This window comes from Ceratosolen solmsi, unplaced genomic scaffold (genome assembly GCF_000503995.2).
Source record: "Ceratosolen solmsi marchali unplaced genomic scaffold, CerSol_1.0 scaffold28, whole genome shotgun sequence".
Classification (NCBI taxonomy): domain Eukaryota; kingdom Metazoa; phylum Arthropoda; class Insecta; order Hymenoptera; family Agaonidae; genus Ceratosolen; species Ceratosolen solmsi.
Window position 1 is genome coordinate 2926092 of NW_011948429.1, and position 11569 is coordinate 2937660.

Below are 11569 nucleotides of genomic sequence, written 5' to 3' on the forward strand. Positions count from 1 at the left end.
AAGTTGGGGGGGGGGGTGTGGGGGGGGGGGGGGGGGGGGGGGGGGGGGGGGGGGGGGCGGACTAATAGAGCTATAGAATAGCGGCGGACAGACCATCGGTGACTTTGTGGTATATCGACCAATTAGTTAGTTTTGACGGGTTGAATTATCCTGTATTTGTGCCTTGCATCGTATAAAAATTGCATACAAAAATCGCTATGGTTTTGTGTTTTTTTTTCCTTTTCCGTATTTTCTTTTTTGTCTCGTTTCTTTCGTTTTTTTTTTTTTTTTATTTGGCACAAGTTGTTTCCCTGATATTAATGTATGAACGTCATCTCTTGCGCACCCGAACGAACAAACGAACATTCAACTATCTCTCCCGTAATGGCAATTTCACTCAACATCCTTGCTAGGCTGTAGCAGCTCCTTTTTGGAGAAAAGCTCTCTAACGACGAATTTCACAATAAGTTTGGGCGCGCGGGGCCATTGACCGGCATCGACTGCCTTCGTGCGCAACCTTAACGGCACGACGAGTCCAGCCGGTCGTTACGTCATCATCAGCTCGCATCCAGCGATTCGAAACATTAGCAATTAATTAATTCCCGTTCGTAATCGTCAAGCAGACGGCCAAGCCAAGAGGGACACGGTAGTTCTCTCGGCGATGTCACGATTAAGTCCCTCCTCGGTTGTGACAATTCGCATCACATCACAATTCGAAAGCGCCAAGCCTACCGGGACGCGGGCGAGTGTTATCGCGTCGCTTTCCTTGCAAGCGAACAGGACATTCGGCGATCGCTGAATGGAATGTGAGAAAACGGGCAATTACGGCGACGCTCGCTTTCCCAATCGCATTTTAATGCTCGGGCTCTTTCTTCGGGGAGCCAGATGTCGAGAGCTCGAGAGGGGACATCCTGGGAAGAGGTCCGTCTCTCATTTACACGTATCGGCGATTCTTTGGCGTACGGGCGCAGCGTCGCCTCCCGAAGATAGCGATTACGCAGATTGCGACGGTGGCAACGAGGACCGCCGCCACCGCCCACACGGCTTTGTTCGTGTTGATCTTTGGTTTCGTCTCGGCCTCGTCGTCCTCGTCGACTTCGAGCGTCGCCTCGATGTCCCCGTCCTCGGACGCGGAGTCTTCCGAGCTCGAGTGCGTCCCACCTGACTTGCCGAGGATCAGTGAGTCCTTCGGGATGCTGTTGGAGACCTTAGACTTCGGAGGGAGCTTGCCAAGGGATGCCGTTGGTGTCTTGCCCATTGATGAAGACGTGGTCCTCGTTGACGTCGTTGTCGGCCTCGCAGTTGTCGTCGTAGATCCCGACGTCGTCATCGTCGACGTCGTCGTCCTCGTCGTCGTCGTCGTAGTCGTCGTCGTCGTCGTCGTCGTCGTCGTCGTAGTCGTCGTTGTCGTAGTCGTCGGCGTATTGGCTATTTTCCGATGCTTTTTTTCGATCAGCTCGAGCTCGATTTCCTTGGCACTGAAGTCGTAGACTTGCTCCGGTGCCTCATAGCTCTCGAAGTAGTACTCGAGCTCGCCGAAGTACTCGATCATCGGCTGCACTGAAATCGCCTCGATATTCATGTATTTGCTAATCAAGGCCTTCCAGTTTTCCGAATTATTCTGGACTATGCGTCTGCAATAATATATCGACTTTTATAAGTTGCACATATAATATTATTTATCGTTGTACTATGAATAAACATAGCTATAGGATTATGTCAAAATTAGTCGACTATTCATTCGTGTGTGTGTGTGTGTGTGTGTGTGTGTGTGTGTGTGTGCGTGCGTGCGTGCGTGCATTCGGTGTTAAGTTAAATAAAAATAAAAATAAAAATAAAAACAATAACAAATGCAACAGCAACAGAAAACATCAACAATAAACAAATAAACGATAAATGTCTCGATGCCGAAACGAAAGATTTATTACTTACACAAGATTACTATTCAAGGAACTTTTGTCAAAAGGCTCGTTTCTTATGTCGGTTGATTTCATGACGTAATCATACATTTGAAAGGCGAGCATGATTCCCAATACTTTTCTGTTTAAATCGTGTAAAATATTAATTAATTAATTTAAATCGCGTAAGCAATTGCACATTTGCACATGAAAATGGATTTTATGAAAAGTACTGTAGTACTTACGAGAGGTAAGGTTTATTGCTAATAATATGGTCATCGTTTAAGAATGTTGGCAATTCACTGCTACTGGTATTTATAAATTCATTTTGCAGTCTGTGGAAAAAAATGAGCGATGTAACTGACTTTTACATAACCTCGTACATTTCTTAGCATTATAACAAAAATAACGGCAACGAATCATTCATTGTGCCGCATAAATCCCCTATTAAATTAAATATGTAGCGATTATAGCTTAGCTGGGCAAATGTAATATACCTAGTTTTCCACCAGTCGGAAACCAACTGCTTTGAATTTGATTCGTTTCTCTCGATGGCATCCAGTCTCCATTTATCGACGGAAATGTAATAAGCCAAACGCGGAAGAACATCCAGAGCCGTAATAGTCAAGGATGTGATTTTAGCTTCTTCGGATCCGATGGATTTGTCAATTAAACCTATGTATTGTAACCAAGCTGGACTCGCAGCTAGGATAGAAAATAATTCCGCGATCGCCTCATCGAGAACTGATGAAAATAAAGAAATTGTTATATGTTGAAGTAGAGGTAGCGTGTTAAGTAGAGTAAAAATAAGTTATAATTCCGTTTGCTTATTGTTATTATTATAATAATCGTAAATGTTAGAAAATGTAGTTACCTGAATATCGATTAGCGTCGTTTAGAATGGGAACTATGGAAGACATTTGGTGCATTAGTATTTTGGCAACGTTTTTGTGAGCAGTCAGATAATTTGACAGCGATGGCTCATTACAAGTAGATATACTACGAATAAAGCAATTTGCCAATATATCATTAGGCGCATCTATAGGCGCATGCATAATATGAAGATATATATATATATATATATATATATATATATATAGAGAGAGAGAGAGAGAGAGAGAGAGAGAGATAGATAGATAGATAGATAGATAGATAAAGAAGGGGGGAGAGAGAAAGAGATGGCGGCGGCGGTGATAAAGAATGGATTTGGTATAATGGATTATTACCTCATACTTCCTAATTTGCAAAAATTAAACAATTGCAATGTGGTACACTCGGCTTTGAAGTTGCTTCTGCTCCAAAAATCTGATTTCGGAGAATAACCTAAGAATCTCTTACCCAACGCAGCAGCAGACTTGTATAAAGATTTGCCGAACAATTTCTACAAGGACGACGAATTAATATTAACATTATTGTCCACTCGTGATTATCGCTTATATAAATAAAAAACGAAAATTGCCGGAAACGAACCGATATTAAAGTACTTTAAATATTTCATCATGAAAAATCATCAGAGAGCTACGATTTATTATTAATTATACCAATAACACATGCATGAAGGAAAAACAAAAAAAGCGATAAGCTTCTTAAAACTCTCCAACGACTCTCGTGCAAATTCGCCAATCTGTGGCATTCGTTTATACGCGATTTTACAGTATTCAACTGCCAAAACAAATTATTTCAATTTCTCAAGTCACCCTCTTTACCTTCTCCCAAAAATTCTTTCTTATCATGAACATAATATCGGGATGGGGAACAACGTCCAGTGCCAAATGCGTCCACTCGTAGCCGGATAAGGAACCTTCGAAACACAAAATCAGCGCGCACGATTAAAAAATTCGTCATCATAAATATTCCATTATGAGAAAGAAGTCTTACCGAGTAAATGCGCCGGCACACTGCCATTTCCCGTCTTGACGTCATATTTCTTTGACAGACGTTTACCCGCGAAGTTCATAAGCTTCAAACGTAGATCGGTCAACCTGTCCAACTGGTACTTGTACGATTCGTACGCATTGGGCTCACCAGTCAGCATTTCCCAATAGTTTTTCACGTTCGGCTTTTCTAAGTAAAATAAAACAACGATGATTAAATTGAACAAGCAATATTGCGTAAGATCGGCGTCCAAGTCAATTATTATGCCGTATAGTCGACCTTGGTCGATAAAACTAAAACAACAACAAAAACAACGATAACAACAACAACAACAACAACGATAATAATAATAATAATAATAATAATAATAATAATAATAATAAGAGGAAGAATATTGAAACAAGTATGAGCGATACTAGATTCATTACAGATGTAATAATGACGGTAATTCGCGAATTTTGAGACGAAAAAGACATTATTATGGCTCGTTGCGCACAAAAATAGAACGCTCGATTGTTAATGCAATAAAGAAGGAGGCAAATATTGCTTTATACTGTAAAATCCGCAATATTGTAAACGCGGAAGATTAAAAGACGTGAATTATGAATTATGACGTATGCCGTTGGTAAAACGTGCTTGGGTGGTTCGTCTATTGCTTGGTCACCAAAGACTTTAAGCTGCTCGGCGTAAATTTGTCGAGTTAAGGTAAGCTAAATTTGCCAGGGCATTGCGAATCGAACGATAAATAAGCTGCGAAGGTAGCCAAATTGCTCTGTTCCTCTGATCCAATTTGCTCGAAATATGACATCAGATAAACGATACTTGAGAAGTATTTTTTTTCCCCCCGTTGATTTTACCGGAGCATTTAATGTAACGTAAAGATTATCGCACCCCCCCCCCACCACCACCACCCCTCCCACCACTACCGACCGGTCTCGTTTTATTAATCATAAAGATATGTAACGGTTGTAAAATTGACTCGACAAGTGCGCGGCGGTGGTGGTGGCGGTGGCGGTGGCGGCGCTCGTAAATATACAGAGGCGGCGAAGACAGGCGTTGGACGGTAGTGGTGCGCGACGGCGTGGTTAACGGCCCTCGATGATGACAGTTATGGGACGCGGAGCTCGTGGCGGGGCTCCGTAAACAGCCATAAAGCCAAGCACCTCGTAAACTAGGCTGAGGCCCGCCCGGGTTAAAAAGCCGGCCCGGCGAGCACGTGACCGCTGCACCACGTACTTCATCCGTGCTTCTCCTCCGCGTCTCCTCCGCGGCCCTCTCGCCCCCCCACCACCACCACCACTACCACCACTACCACCACATTTATATTTGAGGCGCAGCGCGTGAAAGTTCTTTCACGAAAGCTCTTTCATCTCTTTTATCCGCGCTCCGATGCCACGTTTATAAATCACGCTTAGTCGTAGTAATATAATGGTGCGAACCGTTTGCCAAAGCTGCCTTCTGAGCGAGATGAAGCACCTTGAGGAAATCGTCCGCTTCCGGGGAGAAGTGCTGATGCCAACTCGTCCATACTCCCAACTTCTTTTCCTCTTTGGCGTTATGCGACAATAGAAATTCCACTCCTGCGCGTAATAATAACAGGCTCGGTTAAGCTATGTTAAGCAATTGATGAGGAAAAGCGAGAGGGAAAGAAGGACGGACGTTGTGTCAAAGGGGCTCACTCACCTTCTCGACTCAGATTTTTGCCGCCTTCGGGTAGTCTGGTATTCGCGAGCAATACTCGATGATCGCCGATAAAAGCGATAAGCTGCACAATAACGCGTCCCCATAAAGTTCATCAAGTCAGTAAGATTTCAATCGCTATTTCATCGTTAGGTTAATGAATAAAGTGTGGCATTACCTTGCTGTAATCGGCCTCGTTCAATAGCGCATCGCCCGGATACTTGATAATGGAGAACTTGTAGTTGAGTGGTGATTCCTCGGGAGTAGCTTTGAATTTTCTCGTCATATGCTGCTTTTCCCCGTTCTTTAGCTCCGCAAACTTGATCGCAGCATCTTTCTGTCGTTCAACACATCCTTCCTTATTATTACTCCTCGATTAATTTCAATCTATTAAAGCTTAAAATTGCTCAACGGCTTCGACTACAGCGAATCCTCATGCCGGCCAAGTAACACGAAAACTCAAATACGCTAGTCGAGTCTTCGCAAAAGTGCCAGACAAGCCGTGTGCAATGACGTACGCTCGCCTCGATCATTTATTCGTTTATTGGGATGTGAATCCGTTCAATTAGCATTACAAGATTCGGCCGACCGAACCCAAAATCCATTAAACAAACAATCCATTAAAGACTCGATGGCCGATCAAAAGACCAATATAAAACAACGGATAAAAATGCATGGGATTGGAGGTGTGAAAGCACTAGCAGCATTCTAGCCGCGAGACTACAAACCCAGGCTTGAAGGAGCTGCGTGTCCTTGGGATCCTTGGTTAAGCTCCAATGGGCCTCGGCTACCGGGATGCAGGCGTCCTCGTACTCGAGCTCGCTGAGCTCGATGCTCCTGTCGAGGCTGCGCTCGGAACTGTCGCCAAGTTCCTCGTCAGCGTCGCAGATCTTGAGCGAGCAAACCAAGAGAAGGCCGCCAAGGATAGCGCACGACCACTTCGGAAGCATTCCTCGCACCTTTGACCTGCGCAAAGAAAGGACGTCGGCCCTTTCGTTAGCGACGGATATATAAATCTCGGGTGGGGGTTGGGGGAGGGGGAGGGGGGGCAGGCACAAAATTTACCAAATTTAAATGGGATACTTCTTGGGAGAAAAGATTATTAACCTTTGGGTTAAGAGTGGACCTTAGTGCTCCATTCGCCTTTTCATTATCGCGGACGATCGTAGAAAAGGAAGGGGATGGTCGTGGCGCGGCTCGATGAAAAGCGTTCATTCAATTGAAAAGATTTCGTAACGAGGGCATCATTTATTTTTCTTCTCAATTTTCAAAGTACTCTATAAATTACGAGCGGGCGGCGAGTGTGGCGGGGAAACTATATAGAAAATTTGGAAAGGCGCGCGCGCGTGGGTGCGCGCGAAATGGGCGCTTGATTGATTCGGGTGGGGTATCGTGGCTCAATGTATATCTCGAGATATTTGGATATGTTGATATGGCAAACAACCACTACCACTCGCTATTATAAAATGAAGGTTTCAGCTAATTATGTCAATATTTATCGACCAGCGTCGCGTTATATTTACATTGGCTTATTTATATTACATTTCTAGCGATATTCTCATCTTAACTGGATGAGAATAAATGCAGACGCGCGCCCATGGATCGATGGTTGTTAAGCAGAGTATGTAGACATTAATCTTACGTAAAGAAGCCGCAATAAGTGTGGTATTATCACTCTATTTGCCATTTGCGCGATAAACATTGCCATGCACGTTATCACATTGTTTATTATCAAATATATTTCAATATGATAGCTTAATGCAATCGTACATAACACGATGGAGAATAGTCGCGCGTGCAAGGGTTATTATAATTATAATAATTAACCATAATGATAGCCTCGGTAGATACACGCAGCTTCTTATGTCTTAAAAAAAAAAAAAAAAAAAAAAAAAAAAAAATTAATTTTTTTTTTTTTTTTTTTTTAAAAAAAAAAAAAAAAAAAAAAAAAAAAAAAATTGAATTATGTATTAGTCAATCTTCAGCATTAATAACTAGAAATATATTTAAATTTGGCTTTGGAATATTCGTTTTAAAAATAACTTGGGCTTAACAGTCGTAAACAAACGATATTTATCCAGCCACGGCGAGCTGGTTAAATATGGCATTACGGTAATTAGAAAAACAAATTTATTTTAATATGGAGTATACACGATATACGGACTTTATTGTTAATGCGACGAAACTGATTGTTAAAAAAAAAAAAAAAAAAGAAAAAGAAGAAAAAAAAAAAAAAAGGAAAAAAAAAGGAGAAAAAAAACGACTATACAAACGAGGATCCGCGATTACTCGATAATCGGAGTTTCCTCGGGAGACGAAAAATGCAACGTCAAAAATTTCATATTAATTCACGGACTTGCTGCATAATTGCATTCGATAATTGCTCGATCGTCCTCCAAGCATTTGCCAACAATTACCAATAATTAACTTTTGCCTGCATTTACTCTTCGAGGCATTCGCATTATCTTCTCTTCGATTGCGCTCACGAAGAAATAGGATCCCATATATCTCGGTCTGTCTATAATGACCCTACGGCAATCAATAATGACCGTCAAATTCAATCCAATTGAGGTTCATTATGGCGTTTGATTCGAGACGATTCATAAGCCGCGACGCCTAAGAAAACAAAGCAAGAACAAAAGGGAGCGAAAAACGTGGACACTCATTGTCGTGAGAAATTCATGATGTTTTAAATTTTGCACCTCCCGCGTCGTTCGAAATGATCCAGACGTCCAATTGATCCAGATTTTGCGATATCAATGTGAAATATATTTTACTTTTACTTTCAATTCGCTAAGAGGAGAAATTTGCGGCTATATTTGGCCGAGGCTTGCCAGGATGAAAATTACTTATAAGAAGAAAAGCTAATAAACGTTATTTATATTATTAATAAACCTTATCAGAAATTGATACATTTTTTTTTTTTTGTATTGTTTTTTATTGTTTTTTTTTTATTATTTTTTTTTTTTAATTTTTTTATTTTTATTTTTCTTCAGCTCACATAATACACGGGATAAGTGAATTATAATATTAATTAAGTAATTTATGCAATATTTATTGAATCATTTAGAATGTATCGGTTATCGGATAATATGAATCATATGAATGATTGAACTTAATATACCGTGATTCAGCATAATCTCTTACGTAATAAATCTTACGGTTACAAGGTACTTAAGGTACTAATGAATATTTTATCTTAAATATTTTTATAATAATTGTAAGTGCAAGCATAGGCAAAGGAGTAGAAAAATGATATTGATGATAGAAATTGAAATACAATACACACCGTGACATTAAATAACATACTTAGCTTATTTGCGTTTTCGCATAGTGATAATTGAAACGATATCTTGCATGTGCTCGTCGCGAAATTAATACAGAATATTAATTTCTATCGGTTTATCTTTTTGGCGAGCAAATCAGTTTCCAATTTCCATAAGCATGCGACATTGTATTTAAAAAGTTTTACATCTGCAATAGGATATAACGTGACTGTAAAATAGCACGAGCTTTTTTATTCATAAAAGTAAAAAAAATTCTTAACAAACACCTATTTTCATCGTATGAAAATTGTTCGAGCATACAATTTATTATTATCTTCCTACACTTGCGTTATTAAAGATTCTTGTCCTATTTTTTCGTCAAACTAAAATCCATCAAATTTTTTCCTCAATCGAGCAGAGAAAAAGACAATTCGCGATGAGCTGCTCATACGTAAATACTGAGCTTTTCATTAAACATTCCAACACTAGAGTTTTTATTTATTTATTAAGAAATAATATTAAGATATATGGTCGGAGTTAGTGCGTAGCTTGAGAATTTCAAAAGGAAAGGCACGTATGACAAAATGCATTTACGTAAATAATCGCGCGATCTAAATCCTATTATGTGAGAGTAACGTTCGTTATTATTTACGGACCTGAAATATTCAAATATTTATTTGTTTTTGCGACTAAGGCATATCCCGGTAGGCTATTATTCATTTCAATAAATTTTGAATGGAGTACATTGATTATATGGGAATGCAGAATGAAGTGAGTCGATAAATATACTAAGTATCTAACGTCCATGATTAGCAGTAATTGAAGAATAATAAAAGGATTTTTTTTTAAATTAATCGATTTGAGAATAGTTTCTCGTAACATCAGTTTCTCATAACATCAGCTAATTGAATCACTAATTACATTGATCTAATAGGCATTAATAGATAATGAGAATATTTCATATATATTATTTATAGATTTTATCTTTACCACCTTAAATGTATTTATCCATTAGACAAATAATCCATACATGATTATTGAATAGTAACTGAATTTCATAAAGAAAGCAGGTGAAATCAGAGACATTTATTTTAATAATGAAGTCACATTGCAGCCTCGCAACGCTCTATGATTGATTCGAGCAAAGTACTGTGACGTCATCATCGTATGACTTTAACGCTACGGTTCGTATCTCTTTAAAGACACAATAGTCGACATATCTAAGCTAGGCATAACTATTGTACGACGACGGGATCTAATGAATCTCTAGACGGAGAAGAAGAAAAAAAAAGCATTCTTAATTTGCATGCAATTTTTTTGTAACTTTGCTCTTAACAATATTGTTTTTATTAGGATTTAATGGCTTGATGCAATCAAATTTTGTTTGACATTAAAAAAATAACGCATACTAATAATCCTAAGAGATAAAAAAAAATATTACAGCGACATGGTTTTTTCTTCCAAATCCCATTATTATCTATTGGTTATTCAATTGGTTAAAAGGTATAATAGATAAAATAATTTGTTAAAATCAATTGCGTAATTAGATTTTGAGCGCAAATGCATCGATTGCAGATTTTTTAACTGTCTATTGCATATGCTAATAAATAGTATTTTTAGTGACAATGTTTTTACTAATTATACAGAAAGTATTTAATTTTGCTTTTATTAATTACCAGTTTGCGTTTGAACGCATTGACATTTCAATTGCATAAAAAAGCTGAAATTGTTATTTAACTTCAACTACTTCGTCATGAATAATAAACCGGTTTTCAAGGTTTCGAATGAATTTTTTCATCGGAAACATGTGATTGATATTCCAACGTCTTCTTAAAATATCGATAAAATTAATTCATCGGCGATACAAATATGTCAGCGGACAATATCATCGTTAACTACTTATTTCATCGGAAAATTATTATTTTCTCGCATGAACTTATTAAACTATGATTAAAGAAAAAATGCCCGAGTGCACTAAACTCCCGATGAAAAATTAATGTCTTCATCGAAAAGTATGACGAGCTGGATAATAATTATAGCGTTCCTTCGTAAACTTGACGAGCTTAGATTATTTATAAAATCGCATACTATTATTGTGCAAGCGCAATAATTATGATTGTGATATTAATATATATTTTTATTGGAACAGAATTACTTTAAAGCAACCAAGTTTATCACGTGTTATTCATATCGAGGCACTATTTTCCTTAAAAATTTTTTAAATGCTTTAAGGTCGAATAACACGAAGCATGGAAAATTTAAAGCTAATACAAATATTTTCAGCAGATTATAATGCGTAAATCCCCTGCAAGGATATTTATAATATAAAAAGTTGCCAATATTTATTGTTTGAGGGTCTGGAATCCCACTCCGTACCGTTTGATAATACCATATTAGAAATTTTAGAAATTTTACATAAATTACTTTTAATAACAATAATAATAATAATAAATAAATAATAATAAATAAATAATAATAAATAAATAATAATAAATAATATTAAATAATAATAATAAATAATAATAAATAAATAATAATAAATAATAATAATAAACTTGGATATGCCTGTGGAAAGCTTTTGTCCTATTGCATCAATCGTGTACTATTAAATATACACCCACAAACACACGAACAAACAAACAAACAAACAAACACACACACGCGCACGCACGCGCACGCACGCACACGTACACGCGCACGCAAACCTATGCAAACTTGAGAAAGTGGCACGGTGTCACAGTGAAATTAAAGGAAAAGTACTCGCAAACAATTTGCCTTAGAATTTACACTGGATTAGGTAAAGTTTGTAGAACTTATCAGTCGAATTTGCCTTGACGATTACACGCTTAATCCGCAATACTGGAAATTTAT

At 38.4% G+C, this 11569-nt stretch overlaps 1 protein-coding gene across 1 annotated transcript; it reads right to left on the reverse strand.

Moving 5' to 3' along the window:
• Positions 1–723: 723 nt before the first annotated feature.
• On the reverse strand, positions 724–6394 carry LOC105363868 (angiotensin-converting enzyme). The gene is made up of 12 exons (XM_011501669.1): positions 6161–6394; positions 5611–5769; positions 5436–5517; positions 5192–5332; positions 3756–3941; positions 3584–3678; positions 3104–3258; positions 2752–2876; positions 2375–2621; positions 2123–2212; positions 1912–2019; positions 724–1613 (listed from the first exon to the last, which is right to left on the reverse strand). Exons 1-12 carry the CDS (start codon positions 6380–6382, stop codon positions 914–916), a joined length of 2310 nt encoding a protein of 769 aa, XP_011499971.1. The 5' UTR covers positions 6383–6394; the 3' UTR covers positions 724–913.
• Between the last annotated feature and the right edge of the window lie 5175 nt (positions 6395–11569).